The following is a 25,942-nucleotide window of genomic DNA, read 5'->3' on the forward strand; positions in this document are numbered from 1 at the left end:
TGGGGGCCGACCACGATGATAAGTCGTGCCCCGACTACCGGGCCTTGACTTTGAAGGTTAGGCGGGAGCGTTCCCGTAAGCTCCTCGAGATCTGGAAGTCGGCTCAGCGCCGCTCGATGTTCCGGTCAAGGAGGAAGTCAAGGGACCAGTCGCGGAGCCGCAGTCATCGTCGATCGTCTGGATCCAAGTCCTTGCACTCGGGTAAGTCAAGGCATGGCAAAAAGAAGTCGTAGAAGCATCGTTGCTTTTCAACATCCCCTCGCCGGTCGTGGAACTTGGCCAAGGGTTCGGGTGGCGCCGCCAACGCGGCTCCGGCGGGGCCCGCGCAGTCACATCCAGCCCCACATACTCCGGTCCCTGGACTCGATGCGACTCCGGAGCAGATGAGAGACTTCCTCGTGGCCATGAGGACTCTTTCTGCCGTCTAGACACGCCGGCGTGCCTTCGGGCCCGCGGGTCCGACTGGGGGTACTAGCCCTGTGTTGCCGGTGACTTCGGTCCCGGCGCCGCAGGACCCCGTGGGATCCAGGCCTGGATCCCGGTCGACGCCAGTTGACCTTACGACTCCCCGCTGGCGCCGACCCCCTCGGTGCCACCTCCGGTGTCAACCGTGGTTGACGTCGTCCCCGGTTTCAGTCCTGGCCCGGGCTCGGCGTCGGAGCGGCGCTGACTGGTGAGCTTTTCACCTATTCCCCGGCTCCATCATTTTTGCCTGTTTATCAGGACACGGATGAAGGGGAGGACTGGGAGGGGTCTGAGGACCCTCTGGCACAGCAGTGCCAGTTAAGTCAGGACTGGGCCGATGGGCTAGGGGAGGCCAGTGGTCTAGACACTTCGCGTGGCACTGGTTTTCTCTCTTCTCCTTCCGTAGCTACGGAGGAGGGAGCAACTTATGCTGTGGTGCTGCGCAAGGCGGCCAAGGCCTTGGGCCTTGAGCTCCCTGCAGCGGTCATGAGGACTAACCTCTTCACCGAGGTGTTTCAACCGCCAGTAAGCTCTTCGGAGCCTCTGCTGCAGTTTAATGAGGCCCTCACTGACGTTCTGATGGGCACTTGGTCCAAGCCCACAGTAGTAACCACGCTACGCTGGTATGATGTAAACCAAGTATTCAGAAGTAAGTTAACAGGTGGTAAAAGTCCTGTAGATGGTAATTCACAGCCCCACCAGGAGCAGCCTGCTAGCTGCTCAGCCCCTCTCACCAACTGTCACACCTCATCCAGTCACCCAGGCATTCTAGTGAAGATCCACTCACCAACATTCCATACAGAGTAGACACACACAGGCTGAGCAGCTAGAGTAAATAAACATAGGGAATGAAACATCATGTGAGAATACTACACCCACCACAGTTACTCCTGTGGATCGGAACGTGGCCCAGCGCCACAGCCCAGCTCAGGGTGACCCCTACTTTCTGTCCACCCACCACACCCACCCACCCCACCCCTGAGAGTCTGATCATCCAATCCTCCACGTCCCAAACCGCATTCCCTACCGCTCCCCTGGACCGGGAATCCAAAAGGCTGGAACAGTTGGGCAAGAAACTGTTTTCCTCCGTCATTCTAGGGTTGTGGTCCATTAATACTGCATGCCTTTTGGGCTGTTACACGCCACTGTCTGTGGGATACGATGGTGGACGTGCTGCCCCACTGTCCGGAGGAGGCCAAGAAACGGCTCGCCCAGGCTCTTGCTGAGGGGCGGGATGCAGCACGGTACTCCATTCGATGTGGACTTAACACTACAGACTCGCTGGGCAGAGCGATTGCAACGACGGTGGCGATTCGTCGTCACACCTGGCTGAGGTCCAACAACTTTTCAGGGGATGTCCAGAGCACTCTCATGGACATGCTTTTTGATGGCCGTAGCCTCTTTGGCAACAAGGCAGATAGCGCGCTGGAGCGCTTTAAGGACTCCAGGGCTACTGCCAAGTCCTTGGGCCTGTCGGCCCAGTGCCAGCAAACTTCTGCTTTTCGCTCCTTTCGTGGCCACGGAAGGGGCGCCCCCGTACGTTCGTCCAGCCACAGGCCGCAGAACCAACCTCAACGCGGTCGCGGACGTGCATTCTGCTGTGGCGGAGCAGGGGGTCAGAGAGTCGGTCAGTCCACATCTGCTCCCGCAGCAAATGCCTCAAAGCCTTCCTAGTCCGAGGCAGATTTCGCCATCGCCTGCTCCACTGGCGTACCATCACTTCGGACAGGTGGGTGCTGCAAATCGTCCAACGGGGCTACTCCCTCCCCTTCGAGACGACCCCTCCAGCCATGCCACAGCAGTACCACCGCATGTCTGGGGATCACTTGCAACTTCTGCAGGAGGAAGTTACGGCCCTCTTGGCCAAGACGGCCATGGAGCGCGTTCCTGTCTCAGAAGTAGGGCGTGGTTGTTACTCCCACTACTTTCTGGTTCCCAAGAAAGGCAAAGGGGGCCTGTGCCCTATCTTGGACCTCAGGAGCGTTAACGTCTTCCTCCGGAAGGAGAAGTTCAAGATGCTGACTTTAGCTCAAGTTTTTGCTGCCCTAGACCCTGGAGACTGGATGGTAGCGTTGTACTTGCAGGACGCTTATTTCCATATTCCGGTCCTGCCGGCCCATCGGCGTTACTTGCAATTCACGGTAGGCCAAAAGCACTTTCAGTTTACCGTGTTCCCCTTTGGCCTCACCAGTGCCCCTCGGGTGTTCATGAAAGTGATGGCGGTGGTCGCAGCATATCTGCGCAGATCATGGGTTCCAGTCTTCCCCTATCTCGAGGACTGGTTGTTGAAGGCGGGCTCACCCCAAACAGTCGTCTCCCACCTCCAGACTAGGGCCGACCTCCTGCATTCGCTGGGGTTCTCCATCAACGTGCCGAAGTCACAGCTGAGTCCCTCCCAGAAGCTCCTCTTCATAGGAGCGGTTCTGGACTTGGCGCAGTTTCGGGTTTATCCTCCAGAGCAGCGGGTTCAGGATATTCAGGCTCTGATTCCGATCTTTCAGCCTTTATCCCGAGTTTCAGTAAGGATGACCCTACGGCTTCTGGAACTGGTGGCCTCCTGCATCCTGCTGGTATATCGTGGCAGGTGTAGGCTCTGCAGTGGGACCTGAAGTTCCAGTGGGCACAGCATCAGGGCAACCTGTCCGACCCGTCCTGATCTCGGAGGGCACTGCGAGACAGTTGCAGTGGTGGCTCGCGGACCGCGATTGGGTCAGTGGCAGATCCCTCTCCCTTCCCAAACCGGAGCACACAGTGGTGACGGACGCGTCCCTCTTGGGATGGGAGAGCCACATGGGAGAGGCGGAGATCAGAGGCCTCTGGTCTCCGGCAGAGTCCCGGCTCCATGTTAACCTTCTGGAGCTACGGGCGATCCGGCTTGCACTGAAGGCATCCCTTCCCTTATTCCGGGGAAGTGTAGTGCAGGTGTTCACGGACAACACCACTGCCATGCGGTATTGCAACATACAGGGATGGGTGGAGTCGTGGACCCTCTGTCAGGTGTCTCTGCGCCTCTGGACATGGCTGGAACATCAGGGCATCGCCCTGGTGGTTCATCACCTGGTAGGTTCCCTGAACGCCAGTGTGGACAAACTCAGCCTACGGTGCATGATGGATCACGAGTGGCGTCTGAACTCTGACGTGGAGCAAGATCTCTTTCAGCACTGGGGAGAGCCTTGGTTAGATCTATTCGCCACCGAAGAGAACGCGTAATGTCATCAGTTCTATGCGTTGGAATTTCCAAAGCGGCACTCGCTCGGAGACTCTTTTCGTCGCGAGTGAAGTTGCGGTCTGTTGTACGCCTTTCCGCCTATACCACTTCTGCCCAGAGTGCTGAAGATCAGGCGCGACCGGGACCAAGTCATCCTTGTGGCTCCGGATTGGGCATGAAGATACTGGTATCCCGAGCTACTCAGTATGTCAATCGATCCCCCGATTCGACTGCCTCTTCAGGAGGACCTTCTGTCGCAGCAACAGGGGACGGTCCTCCAACCGAACCTGTTCAGCCTCCACCTACATGCGTCGAGATTGAGCGGCGACAGTTGTTGCCATTTGACTTGCCTCCTGAAGTCTGTGATGTCATTCTGGCAGCCAGGCGACCCTCCACGAAAACATTATACGGCTGCAGGTGGAACAAATTTGTGGCATGGTGCACAGCAAAGGCTGTGGATCCCCTATCTGCCCCTCTTTCAAAGGTTCTCTTCATTCTCCTTTCCCTGTCCCAGCAGGGCTCTGCTCTGTGCACTATCAAGGGATATCTTTCAGCCGTTTCAGCCTTCTTGAGGCTTCCTGATCAGCCTTCTCTATTCAAGTCCCCTGTTGTAAATAGATTCTTGAAAGGCATTACTCACGTTTCCTCCTGTTCCCTTTGTAATGCCTCAGTGGGACTTGAATCTGGTGTTAACCTACCGGATGTGTGCTCCCTTTGAGCCGCTCCATAACTGTCCTTTACGTCTTCTAACTCTAAAGACTGCTTTCCTGGTGGCCATCACTTCTGCCAGAAGAGTGAGCTCTTCCTTCTAAGCCTCATTTCCTCTCTGTCCATCCGGACAAAGTTGTTCTGAGGACTCGACCTTCTTTTCTACCCAAGGTGGTTACTGCCTTTCACATCGGCCAGACCATTACCTTGCCCACCTTCTTTCGCCTCCGCATCCCTCGAAAGAGGAAGAGAGGCTCCACCGTCTGGACCCAAACGTGCGCTCTCTTTTTACCTGAACCGCAACAACAGTACCGGGTGGACGACCAACTCTTTGTCGGTTACGTGGGCGCTAAGAAGAGATGAGCGGTGCACAAGCGGACCATCTCTTGGTGGGTCGTTTTGTGCATTAAGATCTGTTATTCCTTGACTAAAAAGGAACCTCTTGTGGGGCTGCGTGCCCATTCCACCCGGGCCACGGCGGCTTCTTCTGCCTTGGGACGGGGAGTCCCTTTGCAGGACATTTGTAAGGCAGCTACGTGGGCCTCGCTGCACACGTTTACCAAGCATTACTGCCTGGACAGCCAAGTCCAGAGAGACGGCTTCTTTGGCTGTTCAGTTCTCCAGGACTTTCTGGTGTGATTTTGATTTGCAGACCCACCACCGGGGTTGGTATTGCTGGGGTATCTATTCTAAGGTAAGGAATCTAACACAAACGTGTTTCTATCAGATGCCCAAGTTACTTCCCTTCGGTAACGATATATCTGTAAGAAACATTAGTTAGTGTTAGATTCCTTACCGCCCCACCCATCCTCCCCGTTCTATGGTTAAGGACTTTCCTTGTCATGGCCCTAGTTTCATGGCACCAGTGTTGGTTTCTTGCATGGCTCTGCATTCCTGGAGCGGAAAGCTATGTACCGAACTGATGTCAGCGCGCGAGGGCAGCGGCTAAGTACTCCAGCGACGTCATTCCGGCGATCACGACGCCGACGATGGACGCGGAGCCGTAGGACGACGCCTACCGACGCGCAAGGGTACTGCTGACGAAAACTTTCCGGATCCAGTCTGACGCCTGGGGATATTCTAAGGTAAGGAATCTAACACTAACTAATGTTTCTTGCAGATATATCGTTACCGAAGGTAAGTAACTTGTGCATTAGAAGAACAAGTTACTTACCTTCGGTAACGCTCTTTCTGGGCGAGATTCGAGCCACAGATTCCCACCCCCCCCCCTTATCATTATTCCTCTTTTCTTCTGTGGGCCTCTCCATTGATACTCAACCAAGTCTAGGAATCTGCACACCGGTCACACTAATTTTCTTTTGGGACTCTGCATCTGTGGTTGCAAACAATCTCATAAACAGCTGATGTCACAATGTGGTAGTGGCGCCTATATGAGCGCTGCATGTCCATTACCGGAGTACATCATCATCCTTGCAGAGCGGCACTGGCCACCTACCGGTGCACAGAAGTACTGATGAAAACTTTCCAGATCCTGTCTGACACCTCTGGAATATTTAAAACGTGAGGAATCTACTGCTAGGTAGTCTCTACGAGAAAGATCATCACCACAAGTAACTTGTTCATCTAATCTATGTATATCCAGTGGATTACTCACTCTGCTGCATCACGTTTCAATGTTTAACCAAGCAGTTATTTGACAAGATAGCTTAAAGTTTTAATAGGTGTGCTAAAGATAATTCTACTCTTTTGAAAGTGCATTGCTGTTGCAGACAAAATTATAATTTGTACTTTTTCTTTTCACAGGTAGATGATTTTGAGGAAGAGCCACTTTTTCGAACTGGGTGCAAAGAATATTTTTGGTTACTGTGTAAACTGATAGATAACATACATGTAAAGGATGCTAGTCAGGTTTGTTACTTTTTTATTTATCATGCCATCAATGTTCATTGGTGCTACTTGTTTACAAATATGCCTAATCTATTCAGACTGCTCTTGAGTTTGTTTTGTGATTTAGTGGACAGGATACAGTAGCTCAGTAACATGAAAAACAGGAGACATGGAACATTTCACTGGTTCCTCCAATACCTTTCCTCCTATTCTTCTCCTGTTGATCTTTGTGTGCATATTATATAGGACTATGGATGTTTTTGACTTTTGTTCATTGTCATGTATGTTGGTAAATTACTCCAATTAGTTATTTGTATGTTATTAACTAGAAATAAGTATAGCACTCGTGCACAATTTTGTGCACAATTTCATCCCCAAAGAGGCCCCCAATTCATTGACATGTCCCTAAGCGAAGTTTACCGCCTGTGAACCAGAACTGATATTTATGCTGAGAAAGGTAAACCCTGAGGAATTGAAGCAATTCAGTTAACCAAGTGTGTGGAGGTTTCAAATGGCCTAGATGTTTGGTGTGATCTGTTGCTTTTCTGATAGAGACTTCTAATTGCAGGTTCCTTACCTTTGAATTTCCCAGGCGTCAGGCTGGATCCAGAAACTTTTGCACGAGCAGTACCCTTTGAGCTCTGTCGCTGGCTCCATTTGGCATTGGTTATGACGTGGCGCTCACCTGTATAGGAGCAGCGCAGATGTCAGTTCTTTTCTTTCGGTGCCAGTTAAGCGCTGATCCGGAGAAGAGCTACCCCTCTGTCTCCTTTTGACAAGTTTTTTCGACTTTTTGTCAACCACAAATGTTTGTGTGTGTCGAGGGATGTTTACTGGAAAGACATGGTTTAAACCGTGTGAGGTCTGCCATTGTGCCATGTCAGTAACTGATCCCCACTTTGGTCTGTCTCTGGTGTCTCGAGCGAGACCGTGACTCAAAGTCGTGCTAGGACTGTCAGGCCATGGCTCTGAAGGCCGTGCAGGAGTGAGCTCTGAAGCTCTTTGGATCCCGGCAGTCGATACCGACCAGCGAGACTGTAGAGATCCTGGTCTCGATTGAAGAGGAGGAGGTTGCGGACTGCTCCCGAAGCCCCAAGTCCTCTTCCTCCCACTCGAGGTCTTCAAGACGCTTGGGTAAGAGGCGCAAGAAAAAAGTAATCTAAGTGGACTTTATCTTCGCCTCGGCTGTCGACCGTAGATGAACATTATAAGGAGCACTGCATGAGATTGGCTTAGTACATGTTGCATGCTCATTTAAGTGAAACACCTTGCACTAATCCAGAAAACTTTTATAGTCATTTTAGTTGTCTTAGACAACCAAAGAAAGCTATCTATGTGGTAGCTGTGGAGGGCAGCCTTCAGGCTTAGTTAAGGAGTGTAAAGCAGCTTGTTTTACCAGATCTAATCACTTAGTGTAGATTAAATAAAAAAGAACCACACAGTGTATTTATAAAAATATCTATTTATTATACAACACTCACTAACTCATTGGTATATCTCCTACCCATAGGTATCAACACTAATACACACAACACTTAAATTGTATAAAGGTAAGTAAGCACAATACACAGTGGTCTCAAGGGGCAGAACATACCATAAACTAAGAAAGTGAAATGCGAACTGCGACTGAAGTCGGGACTTGGTTCAGTAGACTCTGAAGAGCTGGGGACTCAATGAACCATCCAAATTAAGTACCCAGGAACCTCATGGAGGTTGTGTGCAGAGTGGAAACACAGCTGCATACTCAATAGAAGTCAACTGGAAAGCCACAGTTACAGTTTTGGCGATGAAGGACCCTTCCCAGTGGACCCCGAAGAAATCCCATGGAAGACGTAAGGTTGGAGAGCCACCCCAGCCGTGGATACCCCCAGGAACAAGGATACCTACAACACGGAAGCCTAATGCATAGGTGCGAAATGACGTCGGAAGCTGCCGTAGACCACAATGGAAGGCTTCAGAAAAGATGCTGCTGGCGAAGACTGTGCAAGAGTCCGGTGGAATCAAAGGGTGGATTCTTGAATAAAAGAACCTGCAAGCAGAGGTGACCGAGTTTATGCCACTCAGAGGTGACGAGGAGGCACATAGGAGCAATGTCCACTGATGACATAATATGCAGGAGTGATTACGGTGACCTGGTCGCTGAAGCTGTGAGGTCCATGCGATGCTGAAGAAGACTAGGAACCGTTCACGAGCTGTCCCACGTCGGAAGTCGAGAACCAGGGGGTCGGTGTCCGGCGGGAGCACCAACAAGCCTTGGCAGCAGCAACAGACATGGAAAATGATGAAGGCAACGTTTGGATCAGCAAGGTCTGAGGGACTCACCCAGTGCAGGAGAGTCAGAGCAGGTCCCAAGCAAGCAGGGGATCCCGCTGAAGCAGGAGAAGGCACTTGAGAGGACCCTCAGGGACATGATTTGCAAGAAGACCTCGATCAGCTCACCAAAGATGAAGGCCAATGGTGCAGATGACGTGGTGAGGACCTTGATCTTGGCAGGAAGAGATGCTGGAGGCGGGAGCTTCTTGTAGCCCGAAGGTTTCTGGAGTGCAGAGCCCACAAACCTTGGCAAAAGCAAGTCAACGTGGTGCACAGGTTTCGGTCCCAGCTGTTTCGATGATGGATACTGGCCTCAAAATTGCAGAGAGGACAGGTCAGGCCTCAAGTGAGTTACAGAACCACCACCTGTGTTTCTGAGCCTTTTGAAGTCCGTGGGACCTCAGGAGCAACAGACTGGTGAGCTTTGTTGCGGTGCCTGAAGATGCACTCCAAGGGAGATTACTTTGGGTGTACTTGTTGCCCACAGGTCTGTTGAAGATCCTGTGCGAAGCAAGGACACGGAGGACGAAAAAAACTTGCAGAACAGCGAGAGCTAGAGCAGGCGGAGTGTTCCGTTATACAGTCTCGGTTTCAGGCGAAGTCAAGTGTCTAGACGGTTGAAGAGTCACGTAGTTTCAGGCTTGAGTCTAGTCCCGCTGCGAATTTGAGGACCCACCCACAGGTAAGTCCTTTTATACCGAAAGAAAGGGGTTAGGACGTCTCAGGGGTCCCTCCCAGAGGAGGGGCTGGACATATGAGAGGATACTCCCCTGTCTTTTGTCCAGTTTTACTCCAGAGCAAAAGCCAAGGGCTCCCAGAACTGGTTCTAACTTGTGTGCAAGAAGGGCACCAAATGTGCCCTTCAAAGCAGTCTGGTGGTGCTGGCAAGCACCCCCACCCCAGCTCAATACACTAAGTTCTGTCTGGTGAGGTGGTCACACCTCCATATGACAGGAAACCTACCTTCCCCTGCTCAACCTCAGCTCACCAGCAGGAGTGCTGAATTATGTCTGGGGTTGACAGCAGCAGCATTAGTTAGCTGGCAGACCCTGGAAGATGTTACCAGTACTGAGGGATTCCTGGAGGAGGCCTGCAGTGCATGGAATCATACCTTCAACACCGGTATCAGTGTTGGGGTATGATTCAAAGATGTTTGATACCAAACATGCCCAGGTTCGGCACTCCACTATGTAGTTAGCCATCGCGTAGTGATGCATGTATAAAAGCGTCTGTCCGCACTCACCCTGGAGAATCGACTCTGGGGTTTGTAGGGGGTGCCCTGCTCATGCAGGGCACCCTCATACTTATAACCAAGCCTCCAGGATTGAAAGACCTGCCTTAAGTGTGTTATCTCCCATATATACGAAAACCTATATCTGTTATACATGGTGCAAACACCAGCTTATAAAGGCTTCAATGGCAGGCCTGTAGTCACTGTTTGAGTGGTCTCTTATGGGTGGTATAATACATGCTGCAGCCCATGGGAGACCCTAGGTGTGCCTATGACCTGAGTACCTTAGTACCATATACTAGGGACTTACAAGGGTACACCAGTAGCCAATTGTGGTGGTACCAGAGTACTTACCATAGTCAATTTAGGGAGGAAGCACAATGACTGGGGTCCTGATTAGCTGGATCCCAGTCAGATTAGTCAAAAACACATTGACACCAGGCAAAAAGGGAGCTGGGAGTAACCATGCTAGACGGATCCTACCTTCTTACAAGCACTGATGCTCTAGGCGCTGTTCTGTCGAGCCGAAGCCAGGGTCGACTCCGCACTTCCCTCCATTTCTGGGAGCCGGAGCGTCCCCGTTCAAAATAATTTTATGATGCCATGCATCGTATATTTGAGTGGGCCGATCCCTCTGGTGAGCCTTCGGATCAGAAGGGGCCCCATTGCATTGGTCACCGTTTGCTCCGGCCACGGTGCCGTTTGGGCCTCATGGATCCGATCCCGGAATCCAAACAACGCCGTTTGTGCTAATGTGACCTTCCCCGGCGCAGACCCTATGTCTGTGCATTCAGCACTGAAGGCGCCCACTGTCGCTGCCATCCCATCCCCATCCTTATTCCTGATGATTCAGAGTTGGATCGGCGTTCTTAGACGCAGACTCCAGCGCCTGCAGAATGCAGAGGTTCTATATAGTCGCCTGGTTATTTTTATTACTTCTGAGCCACGGGAGGGGCCTGGGAGGGGGTCTATGGACCCTTTAGAACACCAGAATGTATATGTAGAACAAATGGATTGGTATGAGGAACTGGATACATCACCAGATATTGCCATGCTGTCTCCGCCGACTGTGACTATGGAGGAGTGGGCTTCTTATACCATGGTGGTAAGGAGGCAGCAGAGGTCCTTAAAAAGAAGATGTTTTCTTCCACCAGACTGACATTGCGGTCAGTAAATACTGTATGCTAAAGGGCTGTTTCTCCCACTCCCTTTGTTGACCGTTGTGCAAGTGCTGCCACAGGTCTGGAGGAGGCCCAGGCTGTACTTTCCCAGGTGGTGAAGGATAGGAGTGATGCAGCAAAATTCACCATTCGGTGTGTCCTTGACACAACTGACTCATAGGGCATAACAGGTTCGTCAACAGTGGCCTTTTTGGCGCCACAGCTGGCTAAGAACATCTGGCTTCTCGGGTGATGTCCAGGCTAATCTGATAGACATGCCCTTTGACGGTTCACGTCTCTTTGTAGAGAAAGACTCAGCCAAGGAGCGCTTCAAGGACTCTCGTCCTACGGCCAGATCCTTGGGCCTCTCAGTAACACCCCGTCGCCATTCTAGCTTACGCCCCTTTAGTGGTAGTAGAAGGGATTTTGAGTCACGCCAACTGTTTCTCCACCACCGTCCTGCGCGGACTTGGCTCATTCCGGCCTCAGAATGGAAGCCAAAAGTCGTTTGCCACCCAGCCCTCAGCAGGTGCAGCCTCAAGGTTGAGTCAAGTGTGACTACAGGGGTCCCTCAAACCCTCCTTCCCATGGGGCAACTTAGTCCCTGATCACAGGTTTCAAGAAATCCCAACATCAAGTAAGTACCTAATAAATGAATGAATTTTGGTGTTTACATTGTTTTTTAACCTTTCAGTTTATCACAGGCCCCCACTTAGCTTTTAGAAGTGCCATCCTGTCTTCAGGTGTAGGCCCGCTCTCTCAAACGCAGTTTTTAGAGTGCGAGGAATGGCAATGATGAAGCATGACACCTGGTGGTGTGTGAGGACAATCCTTCTCATTTTTTGAGATGTCCAGCACCCCACTGAACTATGTGTAGAGTGCTTGCTCTTGTGTATGGAATCTGAGATTTATTCAGGGTAGCTTCTTTGGTGTGTGCATACTAGGTTTGGAGGCCATCTGACCCTGAACCCCCCTTAGCCTCTAGTTCCCTTCTCCAGCAAGCCCTAGGGTACTGTGTGTGGGTGTGATCCCGACCTCCCTCATGCTACAAGATGACGCTTGCAGCCTCAACCTGAAGTGTCCCCCTGACCGCAACTGGAGCTAGTAAAAAAGCCGGATACCAAAGGACACCCCTGCACCCGACGCCCCACGGCCTTGGTTGGCCCAACCAACAGTGTCCAGGCATCCCCTAAGAACCCAACTTATCTCTCCAGCTAGTGGCCACCTCCAGGAAGTCTCCCTTCCCGAGCCTGCAACATCTTTGCCAAACCGAAGGTTTGGATTGGAAGCCACAGGGTCCCCGATGTGTTCTTTGTGAGAAGTTGGCCTGGCATATGCTGTCCATTAGTTATAGTGGACACCTTGCACCAGTCCAAACAACCCTTATTGATGATAGGTGTAAAGACAACCCTTACTGAAAGCTATCCTAGTTGTAGCTATGGAGAGCAGCCTTCAGGCTAAGTCTTGAAGGAGTGTAAAGCAGCTTAGTTTACCAGATTATAACCTCTTGAATGATCAAATGAAAGGAGAACCACACAAGGTATATATAAAATATATTCAAATTCAAATGTAGCTTTATTCGATTTTATACACAGAAAATCACAAAAGCACAAAAATACATTCATTTTTTTTTTTAAATATACGTCCACTTATGGCACATTAAAAAAAACCTAAGTACAATGTGCAAAGGGCAGAAAAAGCACAAGCAGCAACAAGGTGACATCAGTTCATGGACAGTCTGTGTCTAATGGTATTTTTTAAAAACATGTACATCAAATGCATGGTCATTTCATCTTCCATCATTTTCAATTTTAAGAGGGCAGGTCTACACTGTTTCAGACCCCATTTTCTCAATAGGAGTAATAAATATTTTTCCCTAAGGAGACTATAAAATTTACAAAACAACGTAAAATAGAGAGTAGATTGTGCAGAAGTGTCATCGCATGGACACGCAATCAGGTTTGTTGACCATAAATTAATCTCTAGAAAGGTTAGCAGTCTGAAAAAGCTTTCCCCCCTGAAGCGTGTTAATAACATGCGTGCCTAACTGCTTTGTGTTAAAACGAGATATTTTTGCAGGCCCTATCCTTGCAGGATTAGTTGATTCTCCAGGACTGATGTTTTTTTACCTTCCTACTTCCAACGTGTATTTTCTAAAATACGGAGAAAGGATTCTTTCAAATTGTTCCTTGACATAGATGCTATACTCATTGGGCAGTTGAAGAATTCCAGGTGGCCGATCTCTGTCAAAAAGTCCTTCACATATTTCAGCCAATATATTCCTAGTGCCCCTGTAGTTTTAAGCAGTCTAAAATGTTTTCCCTGTTAAGTCCAGTTTCCTCAGACACCCATAATTTGTGCCACAATAGAACAGGGCTGACCTTAATGAGGTCAGAGATGTAACCCAAACCCAGTTCCTTATGGCACACGTATGTAGAGGTGGACTTCGGGACGGCTAGGAGGTACCTGAGGAATGCGTTCTCGCATAGTTGGATGTCGCGTCAGTCCGCAACCCCCCAAATTCCCGCGCCATATGTCGCTGTTGACAAACATTTTGATTTATAGATTTCCAGAAGGACCTGGACAGGGCGACCCCCCAGCCTATTCGCAAAGCTTTTTACTGCTCCAATAGCACTGGAAAAAGCTAACTTCCGTGACTATACTGCCGAACACCATGTCCCCTTTTTGTTAAAAACAATACCCAGATAAGAAAACATGCTCGTTGTCTCTATTTTTATATTTGATAGGAACATGTTACACTGGGATCTTTTCTTGGTCGTACAGCACATGTTAAAGGTTTTACTGGCATTAATTTTTAACCCTCTAGCAACCATATAATTATTATTAAAAATAGTAAGCGTTCTCTGCAGACCCTCCTGCGTCCTAGACATGATCACCGCATTATCTGCGTATAATAGGATAGGCGCTGGGTGGTCTCCAATCTGGGGGTGGTCCTGTCTATCGGCAATAAGCTGGGATGCCACACTATTAATATATAAATTAAATAAAAATGGGACTAATATGCACCCCTGCCATACGTACTCCTTTGCTAATGGGGAATTTGGCGGTACATTCACCATTATTCCCATACCTTACCTTAGCACCAGCCCCCCGATATAATTCTTTAATACAATTAACCAGGGTTAAGTCCAGACCAAGTTTTAATAGTGTAAGCCATAACGTTTCATGGTCCAGGCAGTCGAACGCCGAACTTAAATCAATGAATGTCAGGTAAACATTATCCTTTTTTGCACTCACATATTTACCTGTGAGTATCGCTAAATTAAGTCCTTGTTCGACCGTTCCCAGTACCTTTTTAAAACCATATTGAAATTTTGAGAGTAGACCTCCCTCATCTGCCCATGTATGTAATCTATTTAAAACAATCCTGCCTGCCACCTTCATCAAGGAGTCCAGCAGTGAAATCGGCCTGTAGCATTTTGGGTCATTGCAGTCACCCTTCTTAAATATCGGGACCACAATGGCCTCTTGCCATGTATTGGGAAACCCAATTTCATTATAGACATTTAGAACATTTGTGAGGAGGGGCCCCCAGATGTTAACATTATGCTTATATATGTCCACTGGGACCCCATCCGGACCCGCCATTTTCCCAGCCGCACTCTCTGCTATTGCGAGTTCGACTTCTTGGAGTGCGAAAACAATTGCAATTGGAAACAAACCTTGGGAGCTATTCTCTACCATCCCCTGGGTTTCATTGTTCAAGCTCGCTGGTAGGGCCTCTTTTTTATATAATTCTGTAAAGTACGTAACCCAGGTTCCCTCATCTATTGCCACTTCTATATTGTCAGTTTTTCTATCTATGAAAAAGGGGGCATTAACTGCCTTCCAAAATCCTATATTGTCTTTTAACTGACAGGCTTGATGTAAGGACTCCCATGCCTCCTGTTTTAATTCTCTCTTGCGATTTTTGATCGCTCTATAATACATGGATCTTGCATCCCTGACTTCTTGAGCTCTTTTTGGTTTACACTTAAGTATTTTCTTAAGATGCGAGTGTGTTTTGCTACACTCCGCGTTAAACCAACCATGTTCCCTAGGTGAGTTATTCTTCCTCTTCCCTGTAAGGGTATTACAAATTTCCTCCGTAATGCTTAAGAAGGCTGTTGTTACCTCCGTAGACTCCTTATTATCTGTGAGGCATGTATTAAATTCTTTGTGTTTGGATTTTAACAAGACTTAGAAAAAGTTGGCTGGCTCTACTTTATTCCATTTGATGGAATAACCATTTTTTCTTGGCCAAACATATCCTGTAGCTATACAAATTATCAAATAATTCAGAATCCGTCCCTTTGCCTCCTGTAGTAATAAATGAAAAACTAATGGGAAAATGATCACTCATTGACATATCACTTATAGTAAAATTCAGGATATGGCAGGAGTGACTATTAGAAACCAGTGCAAAGTCTATCACGGAGTTACAACCTCTCCCGTTAAAGGTTGGAGCAAATGGAATCTGTGGAGAACAAAGTTCATTTGCAAAACCCAAATCTAAATGACATAGCAGATTATTAAAAGAATTCCCAGTGGGTGTTTGCAAAAAATGAGTACAGGCATCCCCTCTTGTGTTCGCCATACCACAGGCACCAGTATTACTATTAGGGCACAAAAAACAATTAAAGTCACCCATCCATAGCGTACATCTCCCCACAGGCCTGTTATCATCCAAATTCATTAGGCCTTGCAACATTTCTTCGGAGACTTTCACCAGCTCTGTCTTTGGGATATTATTATAAAAGTTAATCAGATTAATGGCTTGGTTTTGATTTTTCCCCACTTTCACTTCCAAGTGCTGGTAATAAACAGAGATGGCTCTAATTTTAACATCAGTCACTATTAGTTTATTAGAAATATAAATACAGAGGCCCCCTTTGTTTCTGCCGCTTGCGGACACTACTGCAGGGGTGTGGAATGTGCGAAAGCCATTTATATGTTTGCCCTCTCGTTCCCAACATTCCTGCAGGCAAATAATATCAAAGGTTTCTATAAATGGTAAGAAACCGGGGTCCTTAAACTTGTTAGTTAGGCCCGCGACGTTCCATGATAAAAACGTGATAATATCACGCTTGTTCGTAGTTTTACTTGTGACATTATCAATCTTGCCTACTTCAACGGATTGGAGATGAGCGGGAAGCACGCAAAGGTCACTGTTGTGTCGATGATAGTTACCAGTGCCATTTTTATCCTTATTAACTTCCCTTAATGGTAGTGGCGAATTACAAGGGGTATTTATGTTATCCCTAACACTACTCGCATTGTTATTTAAATTCGTAACTCTTGCCACAATATATCCATTTTGATCCCCCCAGGGTATAAAGGTTGATCTGTCAGCTGGTTGCTGTCCCGCTTTTAACTCTCTACACTCTATGTCCAATGGCCTCGCTTTCACAGTAATTGGAGTATGTCAATCGACCATATTGTAAGAATCGGGTCCAAAAGGTATTTAAAAGATTTATTGATGTAATAGCACAGCATAGATCCTGTCAGGATGACAGCAGGATACAACTGCCTTCCAGTACAGAATGCTACATTAACAAAGCTCTGTTTAGAATCATAAACCAACACAGAAACATAACAAGTCTCATACCTTAAAGAGATACACTAATGTGCATACAATTAATGTGTTAAGGTTAGCTAAAGGAATATAACAAATCTCCCCTATTAAAAAAAAACAAAAAGAGAAAACAGGAAGAACTGGAAGCAACACATTTATACAAAATCTCGCAAAGTAATTGGTCTATTTCTAACCCTTACATTGTTTTTGATTCTTGATGCCACAGAATCATGTTTAGGTTCATGACTAAACTTACTGTCACAAATTAAATTATCCTGAGATTGGTTGGTATTTTGTACTGGACATTTAACAATGTTCTTTGAATTCCAAACCCTACCATCTTGGGTAACAACAGTATTCCTGAACACTTTTCTTATTTGAATGGATCTACCATATTTACTCATGCCATTGCTAACCCAAGATGGTTTAAGAATCCTGACCCAATCACCAACTTCTAAATCATGTTCCCTTGTCTTCCACCTACTGTTGTACCATGAAGAAGTTGTATCCTGCTTACAAAGAACTCTATTGGCAATTTCTTGAATATCAACCTTGTTCTCTACAACATCCTTACATTTTTCCTTAAACCACCACGGACAAATATCTGAAGCTGGATCCCTGCCCTTGAGTAGTTTAAAAGGACTAATCTCCGTAGTGGTGTGGGGAGTGATCCCATAGGTCCATAATTTTTCTCTAACCACATTCAACCAATTTCCTTTTTGTTTAACTGCATCAGCGACAAAACCCTTCAACACTCGGTTAAAACGCTCAACCTGTCCGTTCTCGTGAGGTTCATAAAGAGATGTGCGAATATGTTTGATCTGACAAGTCTTCAAGAAATTCTCCATCTCAGCAGAAACCAACTGTACACCATTATCCGAAATTAATGTGGCAGGACATCCCTCCCGTGCAAAAACCTCTCTAAAAAAAACTAATAACAGCACATTTGTAGTAGCCTTAGTAACAAATTTGACCTCAGGACATTTCCAGTGATAATCAATGATGACTAGAGCAAAGCGAGAAGTCTCAGGTAAGATAGAAAAAGGACCAGAAATATCAAAAGCAATCTTATTCCAAGGAACTTGAGACCATTTAAAGGGCCTGAGAGGCGGAACATGTACCTTCAGCATTTTATCACTATCACAACATTCACTGCATTCCCTGACAGTTATATCAATAAATCTCTCCATTCCTGGCCACCAAAAATATAATCTTATCAAACGTTTCATGGGGGGGCGTGGCTAAGCACGCAATGGCGGAGGACGCACTAGGGTAGAGCTCCGTGCTAAGCTCCCCTTCCCTGAGCCGTTTCTCCGCCACATTTAATCCTAGCCGCCCGAAACTGCTGGCGGACCCTCCCGGTGCTCTCCTCGGCAATCTGGCCGACTTTTGTTTCGGGGCTCCGACGAGGCTGACCCCGACCTATCCTGCGGACCTCCTGCGGGACCCAATGACACCTGGCCGGCGGGGCAACTACGAGGGACCGAGGCTTGGGCCCAGCTCATAGGCCCCAACTGGTAGGCCGCACCACACAGTCCACGGCCCCCTGGCCGGCTGCTGCCGCGCTGTGGGCAACCTCCGGTGGCCCGGTGGTCGCCTTGTTTTGCAGCAGGACTCCAGCGGAGGGCCCGGGCCAAGCGGAAAACGGGACCCCAGCCCCCACATCGCGGCCGCCGCGCGACTACTGCCAAGTAAGCTGGCGGGCTCCCTGGATTTCCTGAAGACACGCCTGGGGCACCGGGGAGGCGCCGGTGAAGTGGCGGCCCCGACCAGCGGGGGCCCCTCTCCGAGTTACTGTGCAACCATCGGTGCCACCCGGTGAGTCCCTCCTGCGCCCACCACCATAGAGGAGCCCACACGGGGCGACAGCCCGGACATTGCGGCCCCAGGGCCCACAGTACGACAGACCGCCCCTCCCCTCGCCTGGTTGCCACACCACTGCCAGAGGCGGGCTGGCCGCCCCCCCCTGGGACGGAGGCACGCGACGGTGTGCTACACGCCGGGCCCACCTGCGGGGCCCCCCCGCGAGGATCATCACTGCCTGAGGATCGGCGAGGCACATGAGAGGCTGTGACCCGGGCCGGAACTGGTGACCGGCCCCGTCTGCGGTGCCTGGACCCCTCGAACTCACGCACAGTGCTGGCCCCCCCGGCCCCCACTTTAACTGAGGGCGGAGTGACAGGGCCGCACATACCAGCGCTCCGGAGGGCAGCCGGCGCGGCCGCGGACCACCAGGGACGAGCGCGGGCGAGGGAGAGGACAGGACCCCCCCGCCTGCGCCGAGGCCCCCACACAAGACCACCCGCAGGAGGGCCTCCCACACTGGGAGACAACAACGACGGCCTAACCTGAGGGACCAACCAGCACTAGCGGGGCCACAACCCAGGAACACAGCACCTTAGGGGGCATCGTCACTGGAGTAACGCCAGGGGCCGACCCTGCGGGACAGGCGCCACCCGCACATGTCAGGGGGAGTGCGGACCCGCACTGGGACTGGAGGGGCCCAGCCGAAGGGGAAGACGGACAGACAGGTGCACAAAATGGCCGCCGAGCAACTAGCTGCGAGGCTTGACAGCGTGCTGGCAGCGGTGGAACGGATGGAGCAGTCCCTCCAGCAAACTAGAACCTCCCTGGAGTCCAAAATCGACGGGGTCGCAGTAGACCTGACCCTCCTGCGCGATGACCATAGAAAATTGTCCGACCGAACCAAGACCCTGGAAGGCGCAGTGCAGGAGATCGAGCCCAAGGTCACCCAGACGGACAGACGCGTGCAGGACCTCCTGAACAGAGTGGAGTTCCTGGAGGACAGGGCTGAGGACGCGGAAGGGAGGGCGAGACGCAACAACATTCGCCTTGTGGGGGTTCCGGAGAAATGGGAAGGGGCCCGCCCGGCCGAACACGTGGAAGACTGGCTGCGGACGCTTTTGCCCGAAGGCTCGTTGTCACCACACTTCGTCGTGGAGCGCGCACACCGGGTGCCATCGAGACCCTACACCACCGGCACCAACCCAAGGCCATTGCTCTTCAGGATACTGAACTATAGGGACAGAGACACGGTGCTGCGAGAGGCACGGCGATTGGGCGAGGTGCGCATAGACAACGCGTCAATCATGTTCTTCCCCGACTACACCATCCAGGTGCAGCGCCAGAGACATGACTTTATGGCAGTGAAGGGGAGATTACGCACCGCGGGCCTCAAGTACTCCCTACTATTCCCTGCCAGGCTGAGAGTGGTGGCGGGAGACAGCACTTACTTCTTTAACACACCCGAGGAGGCCGACGAGTGGCTGGACGGAGGCACGGACACGGCACCGAAGGACTCTCGCGGAGGTGAGACAAGGACCAGGCCGCGAGCACCGCGACGACGCCGAAGGCACAGGACCCAACAGTCTCGACCCGCGGAGGAGGGGGTGGGACTCTCCCCCACGCTGGACCAGATGCTCCGTGAACAGCGCGACGCGCTACGGAAGGTCTCCCAAATAAGCGACTCATCCCCCCGTGAGGCGACCCAAGAGGACGACCAACAGCCGGTACCTAGCGACGACGACGAGGCCATATACGGGATCCCGAACTCACAGATCTCGATGGAACTGCCCATCGTCACGCCGCAAACCTCTGACCTGATCCACTGATCCTATGGGGGATGTCTGCACTGGCCCAGACATGACGAGGGAAGGGTTGGCAGTGGCCACCTGGACGATGGTGTGCGATCGGCGCTCGTCACTGCTGGGGCCGCATCCCACCCCCCCTGCCAGCTGATCGAACTATGGACGCCTGGAACAGTGAGTACTGCCCTTATGGCGCTAGTGGTAGGCTGGGAGGGCACTGAAGGGGTGGCCTTTTAGCACGCATCTGCGCCTGATCGCACACAGGCTGGACAACTTGGAGCACTGGACCGCAGAGGGCGGCCACTATTGTCCTGTATTGTATGGCTCAGGGAAGCGGCCTGCTACCCCTAAACTGACTACATATCCATCCTGCCGAACTTGTGCTTAGCGCGCATTGCCCCTTAAACGAAGTAGGAATGTTCCTCTCTCTTGAGAGTATGGACGGTGGCCCGTTCCGCCACTGCCCTTTTGGTATTTTCGTGGGGTTAGCCCGCTGTTGGTTGTTGTTTTTTACAGTTTTTTTTCCCTGTCCTTATGTTTTCCCAAGCTTTGTTGAGTGTAATGTGGGGGGTGGGAACGGAGGAGCTGGGGGAGCCACTGCTGGGGCCTTTAGTGATGCTGCTGCTATTGGGAGGGTCAGGGGGGACTGTGTACTGCTGAAATGTCTGCCATAACAATATGCACGTGGAACATTAGAGGTATGCACACACCCGCGCGCAGGTACCAAATCTACTCCTACCTGAAGAGGCAGAACGTGCAGGTCGCGCTATTGCAGGAAACACACCTGAGTGGGGCGGAGGTGACAGCGCTGAGGCGGAGGTGGAGGGGACAACTGTACGCCACTGAATACTCCTCGTACGCCCGCGGGGCACTGCTATGGGTAAAACCGGGAACCCCCTTCGTAATGTCGGAAGTACACATAGATGCGGAGGGGAGGTATGTCCTGGTGAAGGGGCGCATAGACGGGCAACCAGTGGTCCTGGCGTCCATTTACGCTCCAAACACGGATCAGGGCACCTTCCTGGCGCGTATCTCAGGGAAATTAGCGCCCTGGCACGGCGTCCCATGGATCCTGGGGGGCGATTATAACGCGGTACTAGACCCAGTGCTGGACCGTTCGGTCCCGCCGAGGCCAGAGGCGGCATCCCAGGGGGCCACGAAGACACTCACACAGTGGGCGGCGCAGTGGGGTCTGAAAGACGCATGGCGTGCGCACAATCCGAACACCAGGGTGTACTCATACTTCTCGGGAGCACATGCATTACATGTTCGCCTCGACAGATACATGGTGTCGGCGGACATGTTGCCCCATATCACTGGCTCACAATACCTGGGTAGGACACACTCCGACCACAACCCCCATACACTGCACATGGCCTGGGAGCGCCCGCGCCCGCCTATCCCCACGTGGCGACTGCAACCTGCATTACTGCTAGATGCCCCCTTCAGAGATTCCCTGCAGGCCAGCGTAGCGCAATACTTCGAAGACAATTCAGATACAGCGTCCTCCCCGAGAGTAGAGTGGGACGCATTCAAGGTGGTGGTGCGGGGACATTGCTTGAGCACTCAGGGGGGCATACGGTGGAAGTTGGAGGAGGACTTGCGCAGGGTGGAGGCGGACCTACTAGGCGGGGAACAGGAGGCGGTGAGGGGTGCAGGTGACCGGCTGCAGGCGGCTCGGGCGGAGCACGAAACGCTGCTGGAACGGCTGCGGCACGTTAACTTCGCGGCCCATTCGGCGCGAGTGCACCAACACGGTGACAAGCCCGGTAGGCTATTGGCCTGGTTAGTCAGGCAAGAGGATCGCACGGAGCCGGTCTCCGCCATCCGCACGGCTGAGGGAGAACTAGTGTACACCCAAAATAGGATACACCTGGCGTTTGTGGGACACTACCGGGCCCTATACAAGTCGCAACTGAGAGTAACTGCGGCCTACATAGCGGAATACCTGTCGGATATCCCGCTGCCCTCCCTTGTAGGCGCGCAGCAGGACGCCCTGGGGGCGCCACTCTCTGCGGACGAAATACGCGAGGCCATTTTCGCACTGTCCAACGGCAAATCACCTGGCCCGGATGGACTGCCCGCCGAATTTTTTAAGGCGTGCTCAGACACACTGGTTCCGGAATTGCTCAAGTTGTACAATACAGCACTGGAAGAATCAGCACTCCCAGACTCGCTTAACGAGGCAAACTTGGTCTCGCTGCTGAAGCCGGGCAGGGATGGCGCACTCATGGGGTCCTATAGGCCGTTGGCCATGCTAAATACAGATTATAAAATTTTCACCTCGCTACTGGCCCGCCGCCTAGCCCTGGAGGCACCAGCTCTGGTACACGCCGATCAGAATGGCTTCATGCCGGCGCGGAGCACGTCTCGTAATCTACGCCGCCTCTTCCGGATTCAGGAAGCGGCTCTGACGCATTGGCCTAGATCGGGGTGCCTGGTCCTGGACCTGGAGAAGGCCTTTGATTCGGTAGAGTGGCCATACCTGGGAGCCGTGCTGGACAGATTTGAGGTGGGAGATGCATTTGCTGACATGGTCGGTCTGATCTATCAGAGCCCCAGTGTCCGTGTGAGGACGGGAAGGCTGCTGTCGGAGAAGATCGGGGTGCGCAGAGGCACCAGGCAGGGCTGCCCCCTGTCCCCCCTCCTCTTCTCCTTAGCCATTGAGCCACTAGCAGCTCTGCTGCGGGACAGAGGGGCGGAATGGGGGATTCCATTGGCTGACGGTACGCACATAGTCTCACTCTACGCAGACGACCTGCTGCTTTATGTGCGGGACCTCACTGCGGTGCCAGCCGAGCTGTCGGACATCTTCCGGACCTTCGCAGAGGTCTCGGGCCTCAGGGTCAACTGGGCCAAGTCCGGGGCATACTCGTTTAGCAGTGATCAGGAGGAATGCGATGTGCATCTTGGAGGGGCCAGACTCGCTTGGTACCCGACCACGTTTAAATACCTCGGACTGCGCATCTATAGAGACCCACAGGACTTACTGGAGGGCAACCTGGTGCGCGCCATTTCCTCTCTGCGAGCTCAGATGTCCTTCTGGAAAACCCTTCCGCTGAACGTGCCCAGCCGCATAGCTCTTATTAACATGATAGCGCTCCCTAGGCTGCTATACTACTTCGCGAATATCCCCACGTATGTCCCCACACGGATATTCCGCGATCTGGAATCAATGCTTCGTGGCTTGATCTGGAACACGGGGCGACCTCGAGTGGCGCTGGCTAAGCTGTACTCCCCGACCGCGGAGGGGGGATTGGCTGTCCCCAACATGGAGCTGTATTACCTGGCCGCACAGCTCCAATGGGTGACGTACTGGCTCAGCGATGCACATCTGGACGATACGGCCACAGCGGCCTACCAGTGGACGCATCCTCAGACCTGCGCCCTGTTTCACCCATTGACCAAGGGACCCCGCCCCCTGCCCATGCATGTAGCCGTGGCCCGCAAATGTTTTCTCCGTAGCCTGAAGCTGTCGCAAGGCACCAGACCATATGCCCCTGCCCTCCCCCTGCTGGGCACCCCCAGGAGGAGCGGGACGGTTACGCAGCGCAATCTGGACCACTGGGTCACGGCTGGAGTTGAGACCATGGGTGACCTGTATGTTGACGGGGCCCTGCTCTCATTTGCGGAGTTATCTGACACCACGGGGCTCCCGGCCGGGCAGTTCCTACTCCATGCGACGGTAATACGGGCATACACTGACTCCTGGGGCGACATCCAGGATGAACCGCCGATGCACCACCTGGTCCAATATCTACATGTAATGGGCAGAGGCTCGCACATCACGCATTGGTTAGCGCAGGCGCTTCTCATTCACACGCAAAAACCCACGCAGCAGATTAGGGCTAAATGGGCGGCGCATCGTGGGAGGGACTGGACAGACAAGGAGTGGAACCTAGTACTGGCTAGCCCCGTGAACATCCCCCGCAATTCCCGCTTCCGTGTCATCCAACTGTACATATTGCACCAGGCATACCTAACGCCAGATAGAATAAACAGATACTTCGCGACCGACACTGCCGTTTGTCCCAGGTGCGACCTGCTAGGCGCGGATATCCTACACATGCTTTGGCACTGCCCGACCCTGACCACGTACTGGGGGGAGGTGACCTCACTCCTGAACCACAGCACGGGCCCGGGACTGCCGGACACGTGGGAGGCGTGCATTCTCGGCCTCTACAAAAGAACCAAGCTGAACAAAACGCAGGCGCGGTTCTGGGATCTGGGCCTCGTTACGGCCAAACGGCTGATTACACGCCACTGGAAACGGCGGGAACCGCCTACCCCAAAACACTGGTTCGCATCCTTTACAAACTGGGCAGGGGCGGAAAGCGCGGCGCTCCACCGGGAAGAAACGGCGGGCCTGCGACAGTTCCCGATAGCTCAGCACTGGGATGGTATCCTGGGGTCCCTGAGGGGGGAGGGCACTGTCAGGGGGCTCACGTAGACTGGGTGAAGCCAGAGGAGGGTCACGGAGGCTAATGCTGTATCACAGGACTCACCGCAAGCGGCGCCCCCCCCCCCCCCCCCCCCCCCCCCCTGACACGGACAAGACACAGCCAGCGCGTAAACCTCAGACGCGACCCGACGCTCACGCAGGCGCCCATCAGTGGCCATTGCCCAGCAGCGCGCCCCAAACATAAAGTCGCTGACATCGCCCCCGCAAGCACACTCCAACCCCCCCCCCCCCCCCCACCCATCAACACATATATGTTTACCTGTTTACAGTATCGGACCCCTGCTCGCGGACGGTGGCCTCTTTGACCCCTAGTGTTGACGTGGGCAGAAGCCACTGACGGTACTACAGACGGTGACTGCTGGCGTAGACGCTGATGGCCACACCGGCGGCGAGGCTCCTCCACCTGAATGCCACATGCTCCACTAACAAGGCCGGCGACCAATGACACACCATGGCCCGCAGGGGCCGCCCCACTCCGGGTTCAGGCACACTTGCGCACGCACACCTCTGACCTCTGGCTGCACTGCAACAGCATCGGCAAATACCACACCGTTCAGGGGTGGCACCTACTAACGCCGTGCCAGTGGGACGGACCTAGAGTGGGGAAACCGCGATAGGAACATTGGGACATACCGATACGAACTGTTTTGTTTAGTTTGCCGTTTTTTTTTACGGCTCAGTTCTAGGAAGAAAAAAAAAAATGGAAAATAAGGCGTCATTTATGGACATTTACTTTCTTGACTTCAGAAAATGTGACTATCTTCTATATGTCCTAGCACACCAGGGACACAAGGGACGTAACGACATGCTCCTTTTTATGATGGCCCACACCCTCACGATTCACCGTTCATTTGCAGCCGGCCCGCAGGGTTGTAGGCTTTGCTATGTGTACTGTACCTTTGAACATTAATAAACGTCTTTTTCAAAAAAAAAAACAAAAAAAAAAATCAAACGTTTCATAGCAGAAATTCCCGGATGCGTTATATGTGCCAATTTTAAAATCAACTCTCGTACACTCACGGGTGGAATACATTTACCAAATTTAAATAAGAAATCACCTTCACAGAACAATTCATCAGCAACCTGGAAAAATGGTAACAACTCTGACCTAATGCTATTTTTGCTAGGCCAACCATTAAGCACATATTTCTTGAGATTGATTGATTGATTGTGGGTTTCTAAAGCGCTAGAATCGACTCCCGAAGGAGTATCTCTGCGCTGTAGACCGCTGGGGAACCCGTCCTGGCTTTCCCTGTGAGATGGTCCCTACTGGGTTCTCCAAGGTGAAACCAGGCATATCCGGCGTATGTGTGGGGCCGTTGTGGAGATGAGGCAAGCTAATGCCCAGAGTTGCCGAATGAGAT

The 25,942-nt window shown here is 51.7% G+C and overlaps 1 protein-coding gene across 2 annotated transcripts in view; it reads left to right on the top strand.

Annotated features, from left to right (window-relative positions):
- The window catches only part of USP34 (ubiquitin specific peptidase 34), a 2,681,755-nt gene that overhangs the window by 1,022,517 nt on the left and 1,633,296 nt on the right, over positions 1 to 25,942 (top strand). For both annotated transcript variants that reach the window (XM_078649291.1, XM_078649292.1), the window contains exon 38: positions 6,146 to 6,250. In XM_078649291.1, coding sequence (XP_078505417.1) covers positions 6,146 to 6,250 — 105 coding nt within the window. The remainder of the gene's footprint in view (positions 1 to 6,145; positions 6,251 to 25,942) is intronic.

The sequence above is a fragment of the Lissotriton helveticus genome, chromosome 6 (genome assembly GCF_964261635.1).
Source record: "Lissotriton helveticus chromosome 6, aLisHel1.1, whole genome shotgun sequence".
NCBI lineage: Eukaryota > Metazoa > Chordata > Amphibia > Caudata > Salamandridae > Lissotriton > Lissotriton helveticus.